General features: G+C 41.2%; 1 protein-coding gene across 1 annotated transcript; it reads right to left on the bottom strand.

The window, feature by feature from the left end:
* Positions 1-670: 670 nt before the first annotated feature.
* On the bottom strand, positions 671-12,409 carry psmf1 (proteasome inhibitor subunit 1). Its single transcript, XM_080545561.1, has 7 exons — positions 12,175-12,409; positions 11,068-11,220; positions 10,876-10,958; positions 8,116-8,313; positions 2,230-2,283; positions 1,214-1,372; positions 671-964 (listed from the first exon to the last, which is right to left on the bottom strand). Exons 1-7 carry the CDS (start codon positions 12,301-12,303, stop codon positions 913-915), a joined length of 828 nt encoding a protein of 275 aa, XP_080401687.1. The 5' UTR covers positions 12,304-12,409; the 3' UTR covers positions 671-912.
* Between the last annotated feature and the right edge of the window lie 14,561 nt (positions 12,410-26,970).

Below are 26,970 nucleotides of genomic sequence, written 5' to 3'. Positions count from 1 at the left end.
GCCAGCATGTACTAAATCGACGTAGCACCTAACCCACATGTACCGTATTCCCACATGTACCGTAACATATATATATATATATATATATATATATAGTTTTATTGATGGAAAATGGCTGATAATAGATCAAGATCATATTATAATAGATCATGATTATAATGCAGTCATACATGCTTATAACAAGTCTTATAATGTGCTATGAATGCACAACTGTATATCTGTAAGTGTTACCGGTTTGCTTTCAGAGCCCTAAAATAAACAGGTAATTAATAGAAATACTGGTGTGTGTCATGTGATCGATTGTCCATTATGTATTCCTTTATACTAGGATAATTTCTCTTTTTCTTTCCACTCAGATTACACAGTATTAAAAGCTCCAGGAAAAAAGACAGGGGGAATATGACCCTTTGCCATCTCATTTGACTGGGGGGGGGGTGGGGGGGAGTACAAAAAAAATGATTTTTACGTTACAGCGCCAACATTCATTTGGTTCTCCTGTGAAGGTCAGAATTTAATAGATGGAGAGGAGAATTTGATATACTGTGACCCAAAATACATTTACAGGATTTCCTGGGCACTGTTGTAGGCTGTTTTTTAAATGAAGGATTTGTCAGAATTGTGCTTCTAACCTTCCAACCCATTTTCTATGGAATCATACTGAACAAGAAGCTGGAATGTCACAGATATTTTATTAGAGCGTTTTGCATTGAGAGTTTATTGACCAGCCAAGACAGAAAAATTCAAAACACAAATCTAAAAACAGAAAAAAAGCATCAAAATATGTAAGTGCATTGTATTCCTCACATTACACACACAGCTTTCTGTCAGTCATTTAAAGTTCTTACTCCTCTTGCAGTGTAGAGACAGGAAGTAGTCCAGTGTGTGAGGAGGAAGCAGAACGTGACTTGTCTTCTACATGAACATGTCATCATAACCTGGTGGTGGCATGTGGTCTGGGTCTGGCCTGGAAAGCAAAGAGCACATACACGAACATCATCGGTACATCACTACTACTACTACTACTACTACTACTACTACTACTACTACTACTACTACTACTATTGTGTAGTGCAATGAAATGTCTCGCTTCAGTATTCAAAGCCTCCATTTGTTTATGTACTTTCCCATCTATTCGGAACATCACTTTTATGTCGTCAACTTGCTCACTGTTTTGCTCAATCTAAAATGCCTCAGTGTGAAAGGTAAGTCTTACCCAGGTCTGTGTCTCCCGACAGGGCCAAATGGGTCGAAACGGGCCCCGGGTGGCACAGCGCCTGGTGGCAGAACGCCTGGTAACCCACCAGAGGGGTCAAACCCAGAACGAGGATAACCGGCTCGCAGAGGGTCCACAATCATCCCCCCAGCACGACCACTAGGAAGCAAACACAGACGAGGAACAACCATTATTCTATTGTGCCTGAACATTACCCAAATGACTAAATGAGCTTGTTCCCTTCTTTGAGTAGTGAGTGGTAGTCTATGGGCCAGGAGAGACTATAGTCAGCTAGTATATGGACTTGTTTGAATAGCCACTAATGGCTTAGCTTAGCTACGGCTAAACCAAAAACAATGGGAGGGAATGGGGAAAGTCAACTACTGTAAGTTCCAAATGTGTGGCCAAATCACCTATAGGTAACTTCAAACCAAGTCATAGGATTCATTTGAATTGATTTGACCATGCAATCTTGAACTTTTTCCAATTGCCCCATTAATTTTGTTAACAGTGGCTAAAGTGATTTGAAGTTAACACTGGCTACCTAAACACATCCAAACTGGGGAATGCAGTCTTTCCTGGCCCCTAGACTGCTTTCAACGTAGGGAGCAATCTAACGGTTGTTAGTTGTAATCCGGGTGAACTATCCCTTTAATTTCTATTTTTGTGTCTGCAAGGACAATAATCCTTCCATAGTATTTGTGCACTATATTCATTATTCACCATTTAAGTCCCTTAATCCTAGATAAGTACAACAACATAGAAGCAGTCTACAATGAATTGTTAATAATCCTTTGTCCACGTGGCATTGGTGGCTGAGTAGTTGTTTTAAACTCAGAAGAACCAAAGATGATTTGCACTCAAGAAGAACTTCTTACCGAATCTGTCAATCGCTTTTAATTTTGCATCTACAGTAGGAGGGAAAATATGCACACGTTTCTACCTAAAAGCCGTTGTCGGCAAGGAGACATTCTGAAGGTCTCTGGTGTTGTCGGCTGAATGAAACAGAAACTCACCCAAATGGATCCAGGTCTGCTCCTCCTGCAGCAAATGGAGCCATGGGGTCCGACCTGAAAACAACGCACACGCACACACACACACACACACACACACACACACACACACACACACACACACACACAATCATCCTCTGACAAATGAAACACTACTACTTCACCAATATGTACAGTGGGTTCGGAAAGTATTCAGACCCCCTTAAGTTTTTCACCCTTTGACTATTGCAGCCATTTGCTAAAATCAATTAATTTCATTTCTTTCCTCGTTCATGCACACACAGCACCCAATATTGTCAGAAAAACACATACATTTTGCAGATTTATTACAAAATAAACACTGAAATATCACATGGACATAAGTATTCAGACCCTTTGCTCAGTATTTAGTAGAAGCACCTTTTTGAGCCAATACAGCCATGAGTCTTCTTGGGAATGATCCAACAAGTTTTTCACACCTGGATTTGGGGATCTTTTGCCATTTCTCCTTGCAGATCCTCTCCAGTTCTGTCAGGTTGGATGGTGAACGTTGGTGGACAGCCATCTTCAGGTCTCTCCAGAGATGCTCAATTGGATTTAAGTCAGGACTCTGGCTCGGCCATTCAAGAACATTCACAGAGTTGTTCTGAAACCACTCCTTCGTTATTTTAGCTGTGTGCTTGGGATCATTGTCTTGTTGGAAGGTGAACCTTCGGCCCATTCTGAGGTCGTGAACACTCTGGGAAAAGGTTTTTGTCCAGGATATCATTGTACTTGGCTGCATTCATCTTTCCTTCAATTGCAACCAGTCATCCTGTCCCCGCAGCTGAAAAACACCCCACAGCCTGATGCTGCCACCACCATGCTTCACTGTAGGTATTAGGCAGGTGATGAGCAGTGCCAGGTGTTCTCCACACATACCGCTTAGAATTAAGACCAAAAAGTTCGATTTTGGTCTCATCAGACCAGAGAATTTTATTTCTCAGAGTCTGGGAGTCCTTCAGGTGTTTTTTGGCAAACACAATGCAGGCTTTCATGTGTTTTGCACTGAGGAGAGGCTTCCGTCGGGCCACTCTGCCATAAAGCCCCGACTGGTGGAGGGCTGCAGTGATGGTTGTCTTTCTAGAACTTGTCCCATCTCCCCGCTGCATCTCTGGAGCTCAGCCAGAGTGATCTTTGGGTTCTTCTTTACCTCTCTCACCAAGGCTCTTCTCCCCCGGATGCTCAGTTTGGCCGGACGGCCAGTTCGAGGAAGAGTCCTGGTCATCCCAAACGTCTTCCATTTAAGGATTATGGAGGCCACTGTGCTCTTAGGAAGCTTAAGTGCAACATACATTTTTTTGTAGCCTTGGCCAGATCTGTGCCTTGCCACAATTCTGTCCCTCAGCTCTTCAGTCAGTTCCTTCGACATCATGATTCTCATTTGCTCTGACTTTACACTGTGAGCTGTAAGGTCTTATATTGACAGGTGTGTGCTTTTCCTAATCAAGTCCAATCAATATAATTAAGCACAGCTGGACTCCAATGAAGGTGTAGGCCCATCTCAAGGATGATCAGAAGAATTGGACAGCACCTGAGTTAAATATACAAGTGTCACAGCAAAGGGTCTGAATACGTATGGCCATGTGATATTTCAGTGTTTATTTTGTAATAAATCTGCAAACATTTCTGCAAGTCTGTGTTTTTCTGACAATATTGGGTGCTGTGTGTGCATGAACGAGGAAAAAAATGAAATTAATTGATTTTAGCAAATGGCTGCAATATGACAAAGAGTGAAGGTGGTCTGAATACTTTCCAAACCCACTGTATGCTAAGACAAACATTCAGTGTTTGTTCAACTTATTAAATTCAAATTGTCTGATTTGTACTTGCATATACAGTTAGGTCCATATATATATATGGACACAGACAGAATTTGTGTTATTTTAGCTGTTTACCAAAACATCTTCAAGTTACAGTTATATAATGGGCTTAAAGTGCAGACTCTCAGCGTTAAGGGTGAGGGCATTCACATCCAAATTGAAGGAAGGGTTTAGGAATTACAGCTCTTTAATATGGAGCTCCCTCTTTTTCAAGGGACCAAAAGTAATTGGACAATTGAGTCAAAAGCTGTTTCATGGGCCAGTGTGGGCTATTCCTTCATTCAATCATCAATTAAGCAGGTAAAAGGTCTGAGTTGATTCCATGTGTGGCATTTGCATTTGGAAGCTGTTGCTGTATACGCACAACATGCGGTCAACAGAGCTCTCAATGCAAGTGAAACAGGCACCATCCTTAGGCTGCAAAAACAAAACAAAAATCCATCAGAGAGATAGCGGGAACATTAATGGTGGCTAAATTAACTGTTTGGTACATTCTGAGAAATAAAGAACGCACTGGTGAGCTCGGCACCACAAAAAGGTCTGGACCTCCATGGAAGACAAGAGTGGTGAATGATCACAGGATCCTTTACATGGTAAAGGAAAACCCCATCACAACATCCAGCCAAGTGGAGAACAGTCTATGCATATCATTATCCAAGTGTACCATAAAGGGAAGACTTCACATTAACAAATACAGACGGTTCACCACAAGGTGCAAGCCATTCATAAGCCTCACGAATAGAAAGGGCAGATTAGACTTTGCCAAAAAACATCTAAAAAAGCCAGCCCTGTTCTGGAACAGCATTCTTTGGACAGATGAAACTAAGATCAACTTGTACCAGAATGATGGGAAGACAAAAGTATGGAGAAGGTTTGGAACGGCTCATGATCCGACGCATACCACATCATCTGTAAAAAAACGTGGAGGCAGTGTGATGACATGGGCATGCATGGCTTCCAATGGCACTGGGTCACTAGTGTTTATTGATGATGTGACAGAAGACAGAAGCAGACGGATGAATTCTGAAGTGTTTAGGGATATTCTGTCTGCTCAGATTCAGACAAATTCAGCAAAGTTGATTGGATGGTGCTTCACAATACAGATGGACAATGACCCAAAACATACTGCGTAAGCAACCCAGGACTTTTTTACGGCAAAGAAGTGGAATATTCTGCAATGGCCAGTCAATCACCTGATCTCAACCCGATCAAGCATGCATTTCACTTGCTGAAGACAAAACTAAAGGCAGAAAGACCCACGAACAAACAACAACTGAACACTGCTGCAGTAAAGGCCTGGCAAAGCATCACAAAGGAGGAAACCCAGCATTTGGTGATGTCCATGGGCTCCAGACTTCAGGCAGTCATTGCCTGCAAAGTATTCTCGACAAAGTATTAAAAATGAACATTTTATTTAGGATTATGTTAATTTGTCCAATTACTTTTGAGCTCCTGAAAATAGGACCGTGTATAAAAATGGTTGCAATTCCTAAACGTTTCATACAATATTTTGGTTCAACCCCCAGCTGAAAGTCTGCACTTCAATTGCATCTCGATTGTTTCATTTCAAATCCATTGTGGTGGCATACAGAGCCAAAATTATGGAAATTGTGTCACTGTCCAAATACTTCCGGACCTAACTGTATACTGTTCTCTATTCTAATGTTCATCTGATACAGCAAGTGTCCCCTCCCCAACGCACGCACGCACGCACACGCACACGCACACACACACACACACACACACACACGCATGCACGTGTTTATCCAAGCTGTCTCTCCGCAGGTTAGCCCTGTTCAGTTTGTTATTAATGAGGGCCCTTTTTTTCTTCCTCCCTCCCTCCCTCTCTCTCCCCCTTCCGCCCTCTCTGTCCCTCCCTCCCACCCACTCTCTCTCTCTTTCTTTCTGCTTCCCTTCCTTCCCTCCAGGAAAGAACAGCAAAAACAGCAAGGTCGATAAATCGCTGACATCACCAGATCAATCTGATAGGGTCATCAGGAAAAATAAAAAGGGGGGGGGGGGGGGGGAAGACAGAAGCCAAGTGACAGGATCCATCTCCTCAGGACAACACTCTCCTCTCCTGCACCACCCCCCCGGCCTCCTGTCTGCAGAAGGAGACTGACACTACTCAGCTGTTTAAAAATAGACTCTCTGTGCCCTCTCATGTTTTGTCTACCTCCCTCTCTCTTCCTCTCACCCTCCAGCTCCCTGTCTCTCTCTCTACCTCTCACCCTCCAGCTCCCTCTCTCTCTACCTCCCTCTCTCTTCCTCTCACCCTCCAGCTCCCTCTCTCTCTACCTCTCTCTCTCTTCCTCTCACCCTCCAGCTCCCTCTCTCTCTACTCCCCTCTCTCTTCCTCTCACCCTCCAGCTCCCTCTCTCTCTACCTCCCTTACTCTTTCTCTCTCCTTCTCAGTAGACACACAGGCCCCTATTCAAGTATTGAATAGGATGGGAAGATAACGTGCTTGGAAGACACACCCAGTAGCAGCCAGTTGCCAGCACCTCATACAAGTGTACATCTACATTACCCTCAAATCCACATCCACAGCCAAGACTAGACTAAAACTGTTTACGGTTCTTCTCTCATTAATCCCCTAGGCAAATAACCATGAGGTCATTATTTCAGTAGGGAGTTGGATAGTAATGTGGCAGGTGCATCTCAGTAGAATGAAAGTTGCCTCCTCTCCTTGACTCTCCTTCCCTCCATCGGAGTGACCTGGATGGGTAAAAGTGAACGGCCAATAATAGCCATGGCCCATGTTGCCGTCACCTCTCCTGTGTCCTCAGATCAGTGCAGACGAAGGAGAGTCAGAGGAGGAGAGGACGGAGACACAGCCTGTGTCTGTGAATGCTAAGCTCATCGCGTGACACACAGAGTGTCTAGACAGCGCTCCAAGCCAACCATCAAAAGGAAAGGAGGGCATGAGAGTGCCACCAGGGAGAGAGAGAGAGAGAGAGTGTGTGTGTGTGTGTTTAAAGTGTGTGTGTGTGTGTGTGTGTGGGGGGGGGGGGGCAAATCCATTTATATTGTAGCTTCACTCTGTAGTTAATGTCCGCTTTTAGTTCCCACTTTGTCAATTATTTCTTACTTTAACACAGTACCTCCTTTCATATTGTCTCATTTCATTATCCACCTCAACTGTTCTTTTAGAGCAAATGTGTGACTAATTTAGACGCAAGGAATTGTATGCAGTCAATCACACGTATTTAAAGGCAACAACTTTATGGGCCAGGCTTTGTATAAGTCTGCGTTTGGGTGTGCACAATTCATCTCGTCTTCAAATGGATCAGGGAAAACCGCACAATAGATGGGCTAATAGTTAACAATATATCTATATGATCTCTCATAGAGGCATTACATTTGAACTAGCCTACACCATTATCAAAATAACTACTACTTTCATCCTTGTTTTTTCCCCCCACAACCTACTGTACTCCACAGCCCACACCATACTGTACCCCACAGCCCACACCATACTGTACCCCACAGCCCACACCATACTGTACCCCACAGCCCACACCATACTGTACCCCACAGCCCACACCATACTGTACCCCACAGCCCACACCATACTGTACCCCACAGCCCACACCATACTGTACCCCACAGCCCACACCATACTGGGGGAAACAGACAGACAGTCTGATGGTGGGACTGGGACAGAGCAGTGACGTGTCATGCTGTGTTCAGTGTAAGAAGGTTGTTCATTAATTGTCCCGGCTGACCAGCACAATTCTTCCTATAAATAGTATAAATCAACATACTCAACACAAATCATATTCGCCTGGCTTCAAGCTCTTGATAAAACAATTGACTAATGAATCAAAACCGATGTGTTACTTCTTGAACACAGCATGTGCATTAGTTCTACCCTACTGTGTGAGGTCAGCCTACTGTACTTAGAGTGGTTCATGGGCCAATTTGTACATATCAGTGAAATTAGGGGTGGCAAAGTATGCGTGAGCGTTAATCGATGCTCTGTGGCACAGACTGATAAAGTACTGTACTATCATTACTACCTCTGCTATACTGCTATAGCGCTCACCAGTCAGGCTGCCTCCCAGTGTGCGGTTGTCTTGTAGGAATGCGGAGAGGGTCACTGTCCGGCTGGTTGTCGTCTGACGTGTCTCTCTTACTCTTCTTCTCCTTCTTCTTTTTACTCCCCTCTACTTTCGGCGCGGTCACTAAGGAAAGGAGTCGTGTCTTCACCTTTGACGCCAAATCCTCTGTGTTCTTAAATACACTGACAAGACAGGGCGATCAAATATCAAATATAGAACTAAATAGTAGTAGGGGAAATAAATATTTAACACATCAACAATTTGTTTCATTCAACATATTTCCATTGCAGCAATTCACTTGGAATTAAGACTGGACATTGGTATTAAACTCAAGAAAACTACATAGCTAAAGCAATTGTAACATTCCAATTCATTAAAAAAAAGCTATGTGCGATAAAGTGGAATGACACTGGAAAAACATACTGAACACAGTAAGAAAAAGCACTAAACCAGCTTATGCCACTAATGAGTTCTCCTACCTGTGCTGATTAGAATCAGCTGGGTTAGTGCAGTTTGGTGGGTAAGTACTTCCACTCTTTGAAAAAGGGTTTCCCACCTCTGAATGCAAGTAAACAAATCATTTGTCACCAAGCTTTCCTGCAAGAAACATCTAATGATGGGTAGAGGCAAAGAGCTCTCCCCAGACCTTCGCAACAACATTGTTGAGCAGCATAGTAACGGCACTGGTTACCAACACATTTCTCAACTCCTAAATATTCTCGTAAACACCATTGGGGCCATTATTCGCAAGTGGAAGAAACATCATTCGACCATCAACCAGCCATGCACAGGAGCTCCTCACAAGATTTCGGACCGGGCAGTCAGAAAGTTAGTCAGAAGTGTAGTCCAAGAGCCAAGGACCACTCGAGCAAAGCTGCAGAAAAACCTGGAAGGAATGGGTACAGTAAAGAAAATACATTTTGAAGCTTGTTTGAAGTTAGAAAACATTGGGAGAAGCCTGTAGATTACTGGGAGAGTGTAGTCTGGTCAGACAAGACAAAAATCTAACTTTACAACAATACGACGCGCCATGTTTGGGGGAGAAATGGCTCTGCGTATGATCCTAAAAATACCATAACTACAATGATGTTTGGACGTGGAAGCATCATGGTATGAAGCTGTTTCTCTTCACATGGTATTGGTGGAATCAAAATGATTGAAGGGAAGATGAATGGAGCCATGTACTGGGAAATTCTTGAGAAGAATCTGTCATTCATCAAGATGATGAGGTTGAGACGCAGGTGGACCCAGAATGATCCAAAACATACGGCAAAGGAGACTCTCAATGGGTTCAAGAGGAAGAAAATAAAATGTGTTGGACTGGCGAGTCCAATGGCAATCCAATCCAATAGAAAATGTGTGGAAGGAACAGAAGATCAAGATTCACCAGCAGGCCCCCTGGAATCCTCAAGATTTAAAGACTGTCTGTGTTGAAGAACGGGACAAATCCCACCTGATCACTGTGAGAGATGTGTTAATTCGTACAGGAAGTGTCTTGAAGGTGTCATTGGAAACAAATTTAAGTTAGTGTGTTCAATAGGCCTACTTCTTTCCTGTGTCATTCCCCTTCATTGCACAACACTTTTTGGGGGGGATTGGAGTGTTCCAATTCCTTTAGCTGTGTAGTGTTATTGAGTTAATACTGGTCTGGTCTAAATGTCATGTGAATAGTTGCAATGGAAATATGTTGAATAAAAACATTGTTAATTTGTTGAGTACTTCTTTCCCCCACTGTATATGGGTCAATGACATGACGTGTACATTTTGTGTCTGAATGTAATATTTTCTAAAATTAACAATTAATATATATATACATTATGATAACTAACACTATTTACAGTTCTTTAAAGCTCTTTAAAGGGTTGAAAAGTAATTCGGTATAACCGTCTGAACACAAATGCAACCAGCTAATGTGCCATTAAAATATCTAAAATTATTATTACAACTATTATATAAACATTCTGGCATGATTTTACAAGGGTTTATAACAATATACTGCAAAATGGTTAAGGATTTTTATGTAGAAATGTTTGCTTTCCTCAAATCACTTTTGTCACACAAAAAAAAGGTCACTGATATTATTCGGAGCAACCATGGCACCATTTTGGATCAAATCAACTGATAATCATCATGTGACGGGATATTACATCATTAAGACCCCTGCAGCAGACTCTCTGAGTGAGAAGAAAAGTAGCCAGCTTAAATGTTTGATAAATGCACTTTTCCACTCCCTGTTATGAATGTCCTCATCACATCATTCGGTACAACCGCTAAAACACACTGAAAATGTTGAAATATTTTAGAAAGATATATTTAATATGAATTCTTATATTGCTAAGTTCAAGCTCAAAGTCAAGTTCTCACATAGGTAGCTAAACATGTGCCTGTTTTAACTGTTTATTTGAAGAAAGTAATTTGGTAAAACCAAAAATAATCATTCGGTACAACCAGAAATCTAGTTACCGGTAGCCTGAATATAAATATAATGGTTGTAACGAATGATGACAATCTATGTTAGTCCTATTTGCACATCTTTGGGTGCAAAACATAACATATATTATTAATGGAAAATGTGTTATACATCATTTACCTCTTTGCACTTCTGCAAACCTTATCCGTCATTGACCCATATAACATTTCATACACAAATGCAAAACAATGTGCTCTACAGGAATAACAGAAGGAGAGAATAACATCTAATAGCATATGATAATGTTGATTACTGTTGCAACATATGAACCAACCTTTCAAATGTTTGCAAATGATCGGCATCCACATATTCACCGACATTCACCGTCAGGTCTGACACTTGCTCAGTGGCTGAATCCTGACGACGAACAGGAGAAAAGAACATCTAGATCAAGCCTGTAGACTTTTCTAAGAAATAACTTATCGCTATATGAGTCGAAGACTACAGTATATGGTTTGTAGTTTACCATTAGGTTGAAGATCAAGGTGGAGTCCACAGTGATGGCTTTGACCAGGACATGTGACTTGTCATCATTAGACTGGTATCGCAGGGTGAACAACTCCTTACTGCTGTTCCAACCAGAGGGAAGACACTCCGACTTCTTGTCACCACTCCCAGGCTGATCATGACAACAGAGTGAAAGACACATCAGCTGACAGATAACACAGATAGCCCAATGTTAACGCATGGTCAGGACAGGAGGAGAGCCTGTTTGCACCTCCTAGGTTATGGCAGCTTGAATCTCTGAACGTTACTTCAGATAAATATATAACATCACATTCACATAATCGACAATCAAAATAGATGGCTAGACACTACTCTTCAGCCATAAGATTCATATTGCAAGCTAGACAGTGATGAACCGATCACTGTGCTGATCATTTCGACACAGTCGGGAAAAGGGTACATCACTATGGCAACATGAGCCTTCCTGCCTCTCTCCCTGCCTCTCTTCCTGCCTCTCTCCCTGCCTCTCTTCCAGCCTCTCTCCCTGCCTCTCCTCCTGCCTCTCTCCCTCCCTGCCTCTCTTCCTGCCTCTCTCCCTGCCTCTCTTCCTGCCTCTCTCCCTCCCTGCCTCTCTTCCTGCCTCTCTCCCTGCCTCTCTTCCTGCCTCTCTCCCTGCCTCTCTCCCTCCCTGCCTCTCTTCCTGCCTCTCTTCCTGCCTCTCTCCCTGCCTCTCTTTCTGCCTCTCTCCCTGCCTCTCTTCCTGCCTCTCTTCCTGCCTCTCTCCCTGCCTCTCTCCCTGCCTCTCTCCCTGCCTCTCTACCTGCCTCTCTTCCTGCCTCTCTACCTGCCTCTCTACCTGCCTCTCTTCCTGCCTCTCTCCCTCCCTCTCTCTCTCCCTGCCTCTCTACCTGCCTCTCTTCCTGCCTCTCTCCCTGCCTCTCTCCCTCCCTCTCTTCCTGCCTCTCTAACAGCCCGGGCACCATGACATCAGCTCAATGTCATCCTAGTTTAATCGCTAAACTGCTTGACACCAAGTGATAACATTGACTATCTAACTATCTGTAGCTATCTGTCTGTCTGTTTGTCTGTCTATCTATCTAGCAGTAGCAGCCAGCAGCCCTCTCACCTCATCGCCAGACCCCAGACACTTGTATCCGCTCTTTATCATTTCCCAGTGAACGAAACACACAACCACGTCCTGAGGACAGCTGATGCTCCCTGCCAGGCCGGTGTACAACACCTCCAGCCCCGCCATGTCAGACAGGTAAGGTTAGGGTTTAAGAGCTGAGATAAGGTTCTATCTCTGACGACTCTGGAGAAGGAAAGACAACGAGAGAGATCACTGTTACGTCTGGTGTTGTTGGTCGTGATGTTGTGGTCCGTCACATGCCGTCCCCGGAAACAAGTATTCATTCTTTCAGTTCCGGTTACACTGTGGTATTGCGCATAGCGAAGGGCAAAGCTGTATCTTTGCAATAAACTTCAAATACATATTAGACAAAACATAAGACGTAGTAAAGATAAATGTCGCACACTATTTCTAAATTGAACTGCAATACATATTCGTATTAGTTGTGTGTACGTACTGTAACTTTCTATATGAATGGTAACTTTACTGTCATTGGTTGTAACGCATGAGATAGGCCTGCAGGTGGCAGTACGTGTTCCCTTTTCAGATGGGTTTCCCCCCTTATTGTGATTTTAACACTAGAATTACGTGTGAAATTAGCATGCTAGCAGGTGTTTTCATATAAAATGTTATATATTATAGCTGACTAGTGAGCCTGCATCAACCTTAATGCTATTCAAGTGCAAGAAGATTACAATTGTCTTCGCAGTTTAAGATACACACATTAATATGACGGTGTGACGTCATTCTACTGCGCTGTGTTTACTACCGCAGCAGATTAATGTGTGTATCTTAAACTGCGAAGACAAATGTAATCTACATAGCACTGAAACGGCCCTTATTAAGGTCCTTAATGACATTCGCGTAAACACAGACTCCGGAAAAATCTCAGTTTTGGTACTACTAGATCTTAGTGCTGCCTTTGACACTGTAGACCATGACATTCTAATAGATAGACTAAAAACCTGGGTAGGACTTTCGGGCACTGCCCTAAACTGGTTTAGATCCTACCTACAGGACAGAAGCTACTATGTCTCCATTGGCAACTTTGTATCTGACTAAATTAAAATGACATGTGGGGTTCCCCAAGGGTCAATCCTTGGCCCCCTTCTATTCAATCTACATGCTTCCATTGGGACACATCATAAAAAAGAACAAAATTGCCTACCACAACTATGCGGATGACACTCAAATCTACATAGCCCTCTCACCGAACGACTATAGTCCCATTGACAATCTCTGTAATTGCATTGAGCAAATAAACGCCTGGATGACACAAAACTTCCTCCAACTAGGGACAAAACAGAGATAATTGTATTCGGTGCACCTGACAAAAGATCGAAAGTCAGTGCAAAACTTGATTCTCTCTCTCTTCACAGTAAAAAAAGGTCAGAAAACTTCAACAGCCACATAAACTCGATAACTAAATCAGCCTACTATCACCTGAAAAACATAACAAGAACGAGAGGTTTCATGTCCAAGCAAGACCTTGAAAAACTCCATGCATTTGTTTCGAGTAGACTTGATTATTGTAATGGTCTACTAACAGGCCTATCTAAAGGAGCGGTTCGTAAATTGCAGCTCATCCAAAACGCCGCTGCTAGGGTCCTAACAAAAACAAAGAAATTTGAACACATTACACCAATCCTGCAGTGGTGTGCCGTCAGGGCCAGCAAGGCCTTCTCTGCTGGCCTAAACATCATCAGAATATACATTTTATTTTAATATATTTTTTCCACAAATATGTATTAATGATTCCCCATAGTCTATTCTCTTCATTTCATAGCTTTCCTCTTGGTTGCGCTGCTTCCAGTCTCCGATTGAGATTTGGAGGGCTGGCCTTTATGTTAGAGCTTTTATCCAATCAAAATGTGTTGCTAGGGGGCTCCAAAATCTGCCCGCCTGCACAATAAACGGTGCCGCGAATACGACCTGTAACTTAACGTTGAACGAGAAAAACCTGTGGCGTACTGTGACGGCTATGAGTAGCCTGGTTGTCTGTGTCTGTGTATTTGTGTGTATGTCTTTTTAACAGCCATAAGTCCAGTCCAGGGGATCCACCCCCCCCCGTGATAATTACCAATCAACTCCAGCAGTGGTCAATCAACTCCAGACAATCATCACCAGCCAATAATCAACCCCCAACCAATCATCAGATGCCACACCCTACAAAAGACCTGGAGAGAGAACCAGCAGGAGCTGTGTGATCCATTCACACAGTTCCCACCATTTTGTTATGCCATGCTGGTGGTTTAATTTGTTTGTTGTGATATTTGTTTAGTGAATTATTTGATACCTGTGTTAGTGATATTTGATAAGTGATACCATGTTTGAAACCTGTTTATTGTTATTGTTTATTTTACCATCCACGGGATGAGTTTATTGTTTATTTGAATAGGAGGCATTTGTTATAGTTTTAATTCAGTTTATCTGACCCATTGTGACTTTAATTTACCCTTACAGTATTAAATATCTTTACTTACTCATAACACCTGTATTTTGTTACTTCTTGTTCTCCCTAGCGAATGTAGAACGTAACACGTACCTAGTGGAAACCTACGTAGATTTCGAGTTGGCGAGCAAAAGCAACAACGGCGCCTGCTGTAAGGCTCAATGATGTCAGCACCCAGCACGTCTTTTGATTGGATACGCACTATTGATACGCACTATTGATATTCACTATTGAGATGCGTAACTATGCCGGTAGATGTGAAACTTTTGAACACCTTTGGGGTGCGCAGGGAAACGGAGCTCCACAACGAAAGCTTTCGTTGACTGATCGATAATACTGATCGATTGTGTCCTGTTTTTGGGTAAACAATAACTTTCATTTAGGGGACACAATGAAAGCGCCGAGTCCACAAACAGAGGAAACTACGTTGAGCTTACAACCCAGATTTACATTACCACCTGTCCACAAACAAAGTGTTTACTGGGACGTCAGGCAAAATACAAAACGACCTGATTTTTGCTATTGCTGAAGTGATGGGAGAAGAGATCAAAATGGAGATTAAAAAGGCACCCTTTGTCGCTATTATGGTGGACGAGACGACAGACGTGGGTAATGTAGCGATCTTAAAGATGTTAGTTTAACACTTCATTGTAAATGCAGATTTACTGATTAAAAATGCTTCGGAAATGCTTCGGAAATATTAATATAACTAATGTTGTACTTGTCTGACTGTTAAGGTGTTAATGTTAAGGTGATGCAACGCCCGGTTATACTGTGTTTCTGTCTAGTTTCTAGAGCCATGGCGTCATAACAATGGTATTAAGAGGTAGAATAATTCAGGTAGGAATGTGTCGGACATCACTGAAGGCCTAGGTGTGAAATGCACCGCCCGCCACTGCAATCCTGAGATCCCTGCACTGGCTACCAGTCTCTCAGAGAATTGAATTCAAAATCCTCCTAATTACATACAAATCACAAAATGGTCTTGGACCAAAATACATATCAGATCTCCTCCCACCCTATATTCCCGCAAGGTCCCTAAGGTCAGCTGAGACAAATCAGCTAATAATTCCAAGAGTAAAAACAAAACACGGTGCAGCAGCTTTCAGTCACGCTGCTGCATGCTCCTGGAACAAACTCCCTGAAGAAATCAAACAGGCCCAAACCCTTAAAATATTTAAATCTAAGCTAAAAACCTTCATGTTTTGCACCAGTTATGATTAAACACAAACACTTCTATCAATGTCTTTTTTCCATTAACTATTGTCTTTTTAAATGTTTTATCTATTTACTTCTTATATTTGCTTTTATTCATTGTCATTTTTATTTTCTTATGCTCCTCTTGCTGTATTTTTAAATAATGCATGTAAAGCACTTTGAATTGCCCCTGTTGTATGAAATGTGCTATACAAATAAACTTGCCTTGCCTTGCCATCTTTTTTTCCCAAGGCTACAATGCTCTTCAATATCAGCAGAGGTCGCAGGGGGACACTAAGAAGTGGATAAGATGTGTTTATGCTACAAATATCAATCTTATTTTAACTGAATCTAATTCAGCATATATATATATATATATATTAGCCTACATGTGCTGCATGTGCTACATGTGCTGATTTAGATTGATATTTGTAACATAATGTGTTTATAGGCTATAGAGGCTATATAGCAATAGTGATAGGATATTAAGATATGTGTAGCATAAGTAAATTGCTAAGTAATTGCAGTATCCTACATTTGATTAGGTTTGTAATCTTCAACGAATTTTCATGCAACATGGAACAAATAAAACTTTATTTATAATACAGTGTATAATGTATTCAAGTGTATTTTCGCCACTTGATAATGTATTCATCTATAGTGATAATGTATTTATCTATAGTGATAATGTATTTATCTATAGTGATAATGTATTTATCAAGCGGTGATGATAAGCCATCCGCTGTAATTGACCACCTACATAAAGTGTTGCGCGTGTGTGTGTGTATTTGTGTGTGTGTGTGTGTCTAACAAGGGTTTCAAACGATGCAAACATTTCCCCGCTCCAACATGACATGACATGACATGACAACAATCAATGTGTCAGATACATTTCCATCTCACTTATATTGCGATCAAAGTCGCGGGAAATGACGTGTCGTTGGCACATGCAATATGCGCAGTAACTATGAAGGGGAGCATGCCTATGTTCCCCGGGTCCTATGTTCCCCGGGTTCTATGTTCCCCGGTTCCCCACTTCCGAAAAAGGGTTCTATGTTCCCCGCTTCCGAAAAAGGGTTCTATGTTACCCGCTTCCGAAAAAGGGGCCTATGTTCCCCGCCTGCCGTTGTGTCAAGCGACCCCATGTGTCGTTATGTGGTACTGCATGAGAGTTTGACTCTTTTTTTAAAAAAAAATAATTTGGGGGGGGGGTCTTAAGATGACTTGGAAATAATGAAGAACACAATGAATGTCATAGTATTGTCTCAGCATTTTATATAACTCCCTAGATAGATCATTTTCGAGATGGAATTGAAAATCGTATATTCCTAAAAGAACACCAGTGATATATATATATATATATATATATATATATATATATATATATATATATATATATATACACATTATTAAATATTTTTTCTATATTTTTGTCAAACGAAATCAAATAAATACAGTAGAGATATCAATCCAAAATATAGGCTTTTATTGCAACCAACTAATTAAACTATGTTTGTGCATACATAATAACAATAATAACAATAACAATAATAATTACATTAGGCCAATAACAATAATAATAACTAACTTGCGTCACCGGGGTAGAGGGAGAAGAACCGTGGTGTTCACGATGGTCTTTAGTCCGTAGATGGTGCTCTGTAAGCGGCCGTCATGAGAGAGCGTGACCGGGGTAGAGAGAGAAGAACCATGGTGTTCACGATGGACTTTAGTTCGGAAAAAGAACCAGAGAGTCCTTTTTAGACTGCTGAAATCTCGATCAAATTCAACACCTATGATCGGATTCATATTATAGCTCACCGGGGTAGAGAGAGGAGAACCAGGAAAATTCTTCGATTTTTCGTGGTCCCATTCATAATTTTTGCGATTTGGTTAAGCATTTCCCACTTTTGCTTAACGGATTACTGTAATAAAACGGAATGTCGTAGAAACTCACAAATGAGGGCAAAAGGTCGGCCCTACGATTCTCTTTAATTGTGTAATTAACTATTTTACTGTAAAGTTATTAAACATCAAAACCTGGGTCCCCCCCCCGTTCGTGATTTCTCGAAAAATCTCAAAAATCAATGAAAACCGTTAAGGATTTCCCAAAATCATATTCATAAGCATTATTAATTCATAACTCGGTAACGGTATAACCTACAGACTCCATTTAAAGATTAGTATGTTGTCCTTGTGAGTGTAATCACTTCACTCGTGGACTATTATTATCGAAATCAAAGTTAAAAATAGTTATTGATTTAAGAAAGGCGGGTCCCCCCCCCCCCCCCCTGCTGTGCGGTTTTGAGCGACATTGAAAAATATGCTTTTCGTATTATATCTCGTTAACGGTACATGACTATGACTCCATTCAAAATTCAGTTTGTTTAGCATGCTATTGTGATCATGGGAAAATTTAGTTTGGAATTATAACCCATTGTGACGCTGAGATATTCGTCCATAAGCGACGCCCCCCCCCCCCCCCGATGAGCGTTTTACGAGGTACCATACATTTGCTTTTCGTATTCTATCTCGTTAACGGTACATGACTGAGACTCCATTCAATTTTTTGAGTGTTCAGCGTGCTATTGTGATCATGGAGATCATGGAGAAAGCCTGATTAGTCACTTTTACAACGAGGTATGACTTGTAAGGATCATGCATTTGTGGAATGAGCAACACAGCTAAACGTGTGGTTTTGTACATATAATCATTTTGTTCGTATAATAGTTCCTGCAATTTCCTGTAAATGTCTTTATCAATTAGTAAATGTCTTTATCAATTAGTAATCCACAGTATGATTATGTATTTGTGTACATGATAATGTTACAATTTATTTTATTTCTGTGTGTGTGTGTGTGTGTGTGTGTGTGTGTGTGTGTGTGTGTGTGTGTGCGTGTGCGTGTGTGTGTGCCCCTGTTAGTCCCTCACTCCGCAGCTCGTTCTCTCCCTCCCAACGTCTACGCCCTAGGCCTACTTCCCAGGTTGGTCTCATGACCAACATATATTTGTTTTCTCTGTACTATCGAGTCAGCAAAAGGAATAAAGATAGTTCATATCAATATTAGGAGTCTTGCTCCGAAAATTGATTTACTTAGAGCATGGGTGGCTCTTTATAAACCCCATGTTATTTCTTTATCTGAAACCTGGTTGCATAATAATATTACTAATGATGAAATTAAAATTGATAACTATATTATTTACAGATCTGATAGACCTTCGAGAGGAGGTGGGGTGGCAACTTATGTTTCTGATAAATTTACCTCAGAGTGTACCACTCCTACTGTTGACCCAATTCATTTTGAAAGCCTTTTCATCAACATCATGTTTCATGATAATAAACATTTAACAATTGGGACCATTTATAGACCACCTCCAGTTCTATCAGATTTAGCTAACTGCATCTTATCTACAATAAACTCCTTAAAGAAGCATAATGAACTGATCATTCTGGGCGACTTTAATATAAATTGGCTTGATAAGTCTTCTATTGATGAGAGAACATTATTTTCCAGTGTTAATTTATCTCAGTTGATCAGTGAGCCAACTCGTGTGCACCATCACCATGGATCCTCATCTTTAATAGATTGGATTCTGGTCACCAATCCTGAGAGAATAACCGCATCTGGTGTTTTGTCTGATTGTTTTAGTGATCATTGTGTTATATTTTGTGTTTGGAAAATTAGAATACCTTCCTCCCCACCTAAATATATTAATTTGAGGCAATATTAAAAAATGAATGTTGATTCATTTATTAACGATATAACTGCAATTAACTGGGATAGATTCCAATTGATACCCTTTCCGGAGGATGCATGGAGTTTCTTATGTTTAGAATTTAAAATAGTTATTGATAAACATGCACCTCTAAAGACATTTAGGGTTAAAGGCAGGCATCTACCCTGGATCAGTACTGAACTATTCAATCTTTTTAAACAGAGAGATAAAGCCTGGGCCAAACATCGTTTGTCAAATGATCCTGCTGACTGGGATATGTATTAAGGTTTGAGGAACTCTTGCAAAACTAAAACGCTTAACGCAAAATCCAGTTACTTCCGTGATAGTCTTTCTCAAGACTTTAATAACCCTCGACAATTTTGGAAACAGTTGAACCGAGCTCTCAATAAAACTAACAAAGGCCTCATATCTCAAATAAAAATTAACGATGATATACTTTCTGACCCCCTACATATTTCACAGGCCTTTAACATTTTACTTCTATCGGTGATGTTATAAATACTAAATACTCAGATCTTGGAGATTCCTCAAACCACAACACATAGGCCTACTACAGGGGTCTCCAACCTTTTTTCATCCGAGAGCTACTTTGGAAAAATGTAAGTGGCCGAGAGCTACTCATATCTTATTACTTACATTCATTCACATAACGTATCAAAACACTCTGAAATTCTTCACTAGCATGCTCTGTTTCAAATGTCAATGTGTAAGTTCACTATAGTAGTAGCAGTATAGTCTGTATCCATATATCAATGTATCACATCACCTCCATTTACATATCAAAAGCTTATAATTGTATGGTCCACATGTGTGTAATAAGTGCATTCACCTTTTCTAGTTTTTTCAGTCAGAAAACATTAGTATTTTTGTTCTTCTTTTGTCTCTTTCCAAAAAAAATGTGCATGTGTGTAATAATGCATTCACTCATTCCTACACTTGAGATGAATGTCACTGCATGGAGTCTACAAGAGTTGTGTATTCTGGAGTGTATCCACTTAGGTTCACTCTTATAGAGTAATTTAAATGCTCATCTGTCAGTCTTGTTCAGAAGTAGTAGTAGTATTTCATTACATTCATATCAGAAAAATCTGATTCTCAAAGGTATGTAGAGCCAAATAAAACAAATACTTTCAGGGCTGCTTGGTGAATATTCTTATAGTTTTCTGGGTCTACCAGGCTCCAGAAATGTTGTGAATGTTGTTGCGATTGTAGCTGGACATTATTCTGGAGCTTTATAACCTCCATCTCCATTTCTCCAGGCTTGACACTGAACAGTTCAGCTATCTGCTCTCAGTGTTTCCCCTAGGTTTGCTGCCTTGGGGAGGGGGTGGCATGGACTGTGGCATATGTGGTCTTGACTACCTGTCCACTTTCTCACCTGGTTCTTGCTCTCTCTCGTTGGTGTGCCGACACCATCCTGCTCTCTCTCCTTCTCTCCTTTTCTATCCTCCTCTTTTGCTGTCAACCAAAAGGCAAACATAACAACCAGAGTATTTATAATTTAATAAGAGGTATAAATTGATCCATATCAATTCATAACATAATTCGAATTGAATATTGGGTTGCTGAAAAATAAATAGTATATCCATCTATAGAAAACAGACATTTCCAATGAGTGAGGGTTGTGCCAATGCTTCAATCCACTGTCCATGTACTGTAAATATACCATTATGGTATTACCATGAAGCCCAATTCTAGTAGAATAAGAAAGATTGTTTATCTACTTTAAGTAAAATAATAAAGTGCCTCCAGTTAGCTCTTTAGCTGGCAAGTGTGCAGCAGACTAGCTCATCTCATCACCTCTGAGCTAGCTAGCTAGTTCTTTGACACCATGGAACTATAATCAGACACTAGTCACAATAATAACAACCTTTCTCTGTCAGAACACTCAGCAAGTATATTTGCTAACGTTTTCAACTTGCTTACTTTCATCTGCAGACATCTCACCCTGCAAAAACTCGTGCGTCTCGCGCGCGCACACACTTGCAAAAAAACAAATTATTCTCCAGCGCTGGGACAGTGACGTGACGACGTGTTGACAGACGGTAGCAATTTTATTGACAGCTGATATCATTTTTTTGTGTTGGAGGGGGTGGGACATTAGTAAGGGATTGAAATTGGAAAAGGTTTCCAGGGTGCTTTTTTGGGGCGAAGGCTGCATCTTTTTTACAGGTAGCTCGCGAGCGACGTGTTGGAGACCCATGTTTTAAAGGGACCTTCATGGTAAATAGTGCTAATTTTAGAACTTGCCCTACGGGCGACTCGCGTGGTCTCTGCGGGCGACCTGGTGCCCGCGGGCACCGTGTTGGCTACCCCTGGCCTACTACTACTTTCTCCTTTAATATGGATGTTTATAATGCAATCTTTGATTTCAAAGGTGGTGGTGCTGGTCCAGACGGTATTGAAGATAAATGTGTTAAACTAGCAGCACATGTGTTAATGTATCCTCTTGCAGATGTATTTAATTTGTCAATTTCTACCTGCTCAATTCCCTCAATGTGGAAATGTGCCTGTGTTACCCCTATTTTCAAGAATGGAAATGTAACTGACATGAATAATTATCACCCAATTTCCATTATTTGTTTCACTGCAAAAGTTTTTGAGAAACTGATTTACAATCAACTGTCTCACTACCTTAATTTATTTGATATTCTTTCACCATTTCAATCTGGGTTTAGACCCAACTTCTAAACTACTTCTGCTCTCCTCAAGTTTACTAGTGATGTTTTCTCATTCTGTGACAAAGACCAACTGACTGGTGCCATCTTCATCGATCTATCTAAAGCTTTTGATTTGATTGATCATTATCTTCTTCTTGATAAGTTGTACTCCATTGGTTTTTCTCAGAAGGCTCTTTTTTGGTTTAATGCATATTTGCATAATCGCCATCAATATGTTTCTTTACAGGGTTCTCAGTCCGATTACTTAATTGTGGACACGGGTATTCCTCAGGGTTCTACTCTGGGACCACTCCTCTTTTCTATATTTATTAATGATCTCCCTAAGTCTTGTTCTAACTCTGCTATTCATCTTTATGCAGACGATACGGTTATCTATACCTCTCACAGAGATCTAACACAAATTCAAAGCTCCTTGCAATCAGATTTTGCATCTGTTCAGAACTGGTTCTTTAATAATAACCTTGTTCTGAATATGAACAAATCCTGTTGTATGGTGTTTGGTGCACATTATCGGAGTCCCCATCTCTTAGATTTAAATATTGTTTATGATGATGGTTCACCCCTAGAAAATGCTAAATTATTTAAATATCTTGGTCTCTGGGTTGACCCTGAAGTCTGTTTCAAGCCACATATTGATAATCTTGTTTAAAAAGCCTATGGTTGCCTTGGTTATTTATATCGTTCTATTGATTGCTTTACTTTTGAAATCAGGAAAAGATTAGTTTCTCAGCTTATTTTACCAATTATTGATTATGCTGATATTGTGTACCAGGGTACCTCTGAAACCTGTCTTCGTCCCCTAAATGTCTTGTTCAACTCCTCGTTTTGTTCTCAGATGTCATTTTTTTACACACCACTGTCTAATGTATGATTTACTCAACTGGTTTTCACTTGAAGACAGAAGGCAATCTCATTGGTTACAATTTATTTTTAAATGTATTTACTTTAAGTATCCCATGTATTTAAAAGTTTACTTGGTCCCCCGTAGTTCTCCCTATCCACTCAGACAACATCAAAACCTTTTTTTCTGTGTTCCCAGATACCGTAAAAAATTAGGTCGTAAATAATTTGCCTACAAGGCCCCTAGTGATTGGAACAATCTCCCTTCCCCTTTAAGGTCCATCACATCCTTTCACTCCTTTAAATCATCTTTACTTTCCTATTTAAAAAAGCCCTGCTCATGTTATTAATTATGTGGGGGGTTGGGACCGGCTAGTTTTCAGGTTGTTTGTATTTGTATTTTCCTTTAATGTGCTCTCTGTTGTTGCTCAATTCGACTACTTTCTGATGTCTTCTGATAATTATATTATGTATGTATCTGACTGTTGCATCTATATATTGCGGTTGGGTTGTAGTGGTGGGTTGTGGAGTGATGACGGGCTGTGTGTGTGAGTGTGTGTGTAGCAGGGTTTCCGTTAGAAAAATTTGCCGTCGGACATCGTGTCCGGGAAGAATTCGATTTACCGGACAAACGTGATATATTCCGGTCATCATATTAAAATATAATTATTATTTTTTTTTGCAAAATCATATTATTTTTTTCTCCAAATCTAATATAGCTGTTTGTCGCGGTGATTACTGTTGTGTAGCGGCCTATATATGCCATTTAATGTCTATTTCTCATCCGATACGATTAGATGCGAGCTATATAATATATAATAATATAACATGATTTGACGGATGCGCGCTATGCCATGCGTCAAATCCAGCGCTGAACGGGTCCAGCGCTGAACGGGCGCCTCACTGGGAACTGAACAGACAGCATCGATCAATGAACGGACTCCACATTACGTTAACTGAAGTTTGTTAAATTGTTTGGGATTAATGTGAGTTTTCTATTTTCTCTTTCCAGTTTTACCCTTTTTTTTTAAATCAATAAAACAACGTCATTTCTATAAGTCTCGCTGGTTGGGAAGGCATTTCGTTTAGCTCGGGAGTATGACAATGGGAAGAACACAACTGTATAACTGAATGACAACAAATGTATGAGTAATGAGTAAAACAATGTCACTTTTATAGTATGTTGTTTAACTTGCCGTTCGGTCGCCATGGCTCTAGTGTGTGTAGCAGCTTCAGCTAGCTGGCTAGAAACTTCTAGGGGTGCGTTCGTAAACACGCTCTGAGAGCGCCGGAGCGCACGCTGGCTTCGATGTCACAGAGCGACCGAGTCGTTCGATTGGACGAGAGGCGTTCCGCGAGTGCTGATCGGATTTCCAGAGCGTGTTTACGAACGCACCCATATATGGGAAATCAAGAAACCGTATTACTATGGTGGACGGATTGGCAGGGTTGCCAGATAGGCATGGGTTACCGCCGAATGGGCTACTGTGTTTAAGCGGTAATAGACTGGTTAAGCTGTAATCCCATCTGGCATCAATCCCATGTGGCACCTGTGCGCTGTTTCGCGTAGGCCAGCCTACACATTAGGAGTCATCATCATGCCGGTGTCAAATCATATCATAATAAAAGAAATACATAGCCTATATATTCGTCTTTTTTAAAATAGAAGGAATCAGAATGTGAACTTTAGAGAATTGTATTCAAAGGGAATTATTTTCACCGGACAATATGTCCGACGACTTTTCAATATGTCGGACTTCAACCAAATTTACCGGACAAAGACCGGTAATTCCCGGTTAACGGAAACCCAGGTGTGTAGGTGCTTTGTATTGTTATTTGTTATGCGTTACTATTATGTTTGTATTGTTATATGTGAGGACCCCCTCGAAAATGAGAAGATTGTTCTCAAGGGGCTTACCTTAATAAACAATCTCAATCAATGTTGTTGAAAAAAAAAAAAAAAACTTTTTTTGTGTATGTTGTTTAAAAAAAAAAAAACTCTCATGCAGTACTACATAACGACACCTGGGGTCGCTTGACACAACGGCAGGCGGGGAACATACGGAAGCGGGGAACATAGAACCCTTTTTCGGAAGCGGGGAACATAGAACCCTTTTTCGGAAGCGGGGAACATAGAACCCTTTTTTTTTTTTTGCTAAGAAATCGGGGAACATAGGACCCGGGGAACATAGGACCCGGGGAACATAGGGATGACCCCCTATGAAGCATGTTGCATTGTCCAGCACTGTGGTTCAGTAACTATGAAGCATGTTGCATTGCCAGCACTGTCATCCAGACTCCAGAGAACACAGCTACACCCCCAGCGCCGTCCTCTGTAATTGCCCACCTACATACATGTTTTATTTTTTATTGCGAAAGTTGGGCATTATTACATCAATGTCCAGGTACACAGTAAAATTCTTGGGTTGGTGAAAGGGACAGTAGAGAAATAATTATGTAAGCTGTAAACTAGCGAATGTAAAGCTATATAGATGACATTGTCAGTTGCGTCTTTCAGGTGGATTGGATTCTTTCAATTGTGGATATTTTTGATTCAACATTTCCATTACCGGCCTCATAGCATAATATCTTCTGTATTACTGAAACGAAACGTGGCATAAACCACTGGAATATTTCTCCCTCAAACAGACTGCACCCCCTGGATACACATATCTGGAAAAACCAACACTACATCGTCAAAACATAAAAACGACCACAATATCTATTCCCTCCTCCTCATTCGAGCACCTCGCCTTCAAACTGTCTGTTCCTAAACCCCTGGTTACTGCTGTCATCTACCGCCCCCCTAAGCCAAACCCGGCATTTCCTTCTGATCTGTCTGAATTTCTAACTCAGCTTTGTGCCATTTCACCATCTATTCTGTTATTAGGCGATTTTAATATCCATGTCGACTCCAACTGCAAAACCTCAACGGAACTCCTGGACATTCTCCACTATTTTAACATTACCCAACACGTAGATTTCCCCACCCACAGAAAAGGACACACACTGGACCTGGTCTGCACCTCTGGCATCACCATCAGCAATCTGACCAGCACCGACCTCACTATCTCTGACCATCTGGCCATCACCCTGGACATAGACATCCCCACCCCCCATGACAAACAGAAACGCACCATAACATTCCGGAATCTCAAGTCCATTAACCCCTCCTCCTTCTCCTCCATCCTGGCTGACTCCATCTCTGACTCTGCCTTCACTCCAGGCGTCTCCCCCACTGAACTGGTCAACACCTACAATGATGCACTTTCCTCCTGCCTTGACCAGGTTGCTCCCACCAAAAGTAAATATGTCTCCTTCACTCACTCTGCCCCCTGGTACACCGACCAACTCCACCATCTCAAAGCCAAAGGCCGTCAACTTGAACACCTACACAAAATAACTGGTCTCACTGTCCATTTGGATGCCTACAAACTTCACCAACAACAATATAAAGAAGCCCTCAACAGTGCGCGCTCCTCCTACTATTCCTCCATCATCGATTCTGGCCGTAACAACCCCAAAACACTCCACCATCAACAAACTCCTCCAGCCCATGGACACTATCACCACCAGCAAATGCAACCTATTTCTAACATTCTTTCAAACCAAAATTGACACAATACACAACCTGACTGCTGCCTCTCCCACCACCCTCCCTGACCCCCATTACAACCCCCATGTTAATTTTAATTAATTTCTTTTTTAACTTTGCCATTTAGCAGACGCTTTTAATCCAAAGCGACTTATAATTATGAATTACAGGGACATTCCCATTGGAGTAACTGAGGGCTAAGTGCCTTACTCAAGGAAACACTAGTAGTGGTGTGGATTCAGGCGGGATTTGAACTCACAACCTTCCGATCACAAGTCCAACTCACTATCCAC

This window comes from Nansenia antarctica, assembly GCF_963989245.1.
Source record: "Nansenia antarctica genome assembly, chromosome: 15".
Classification (NCBI taxonomy): domain Eukaryota; kingdom Metazoa; phylum Chordata; class Actinopteri; order Argentiniformes; family Microstomatidae; genus Nansenia; species Nansenia antarctica.
Note: the sequence above shows the minus strand (reverse complement) of the source record. Positions and strands in the feature narration are given on the sequence as shown.

Bases quoted from the DNA above. Each gene is read 5' to 3' on its own strand.
- psmf1 (XM_080545561.1), bottom strand. From the start codon at position 12,303: ATGGCGGGGCTGGAGGTGTTGTACACCGGCCTGGCAGGGAGCATCAGC. The intron at 8,314-10,875 runs GTTGGTTCATAT...CTGTCTTGTCAG, and splicing joins CATTTGCAAACATTTGAAAG to TGTATTTAAGAACACAGAGG. The intron at 2,284-8,115 runs GTGAGCGCTATA...CGTTGTTTTCAG, and splicing joins ACTGGGAGGCAGCCTGACTG to GTCGGACCCCATGGCTCCAT.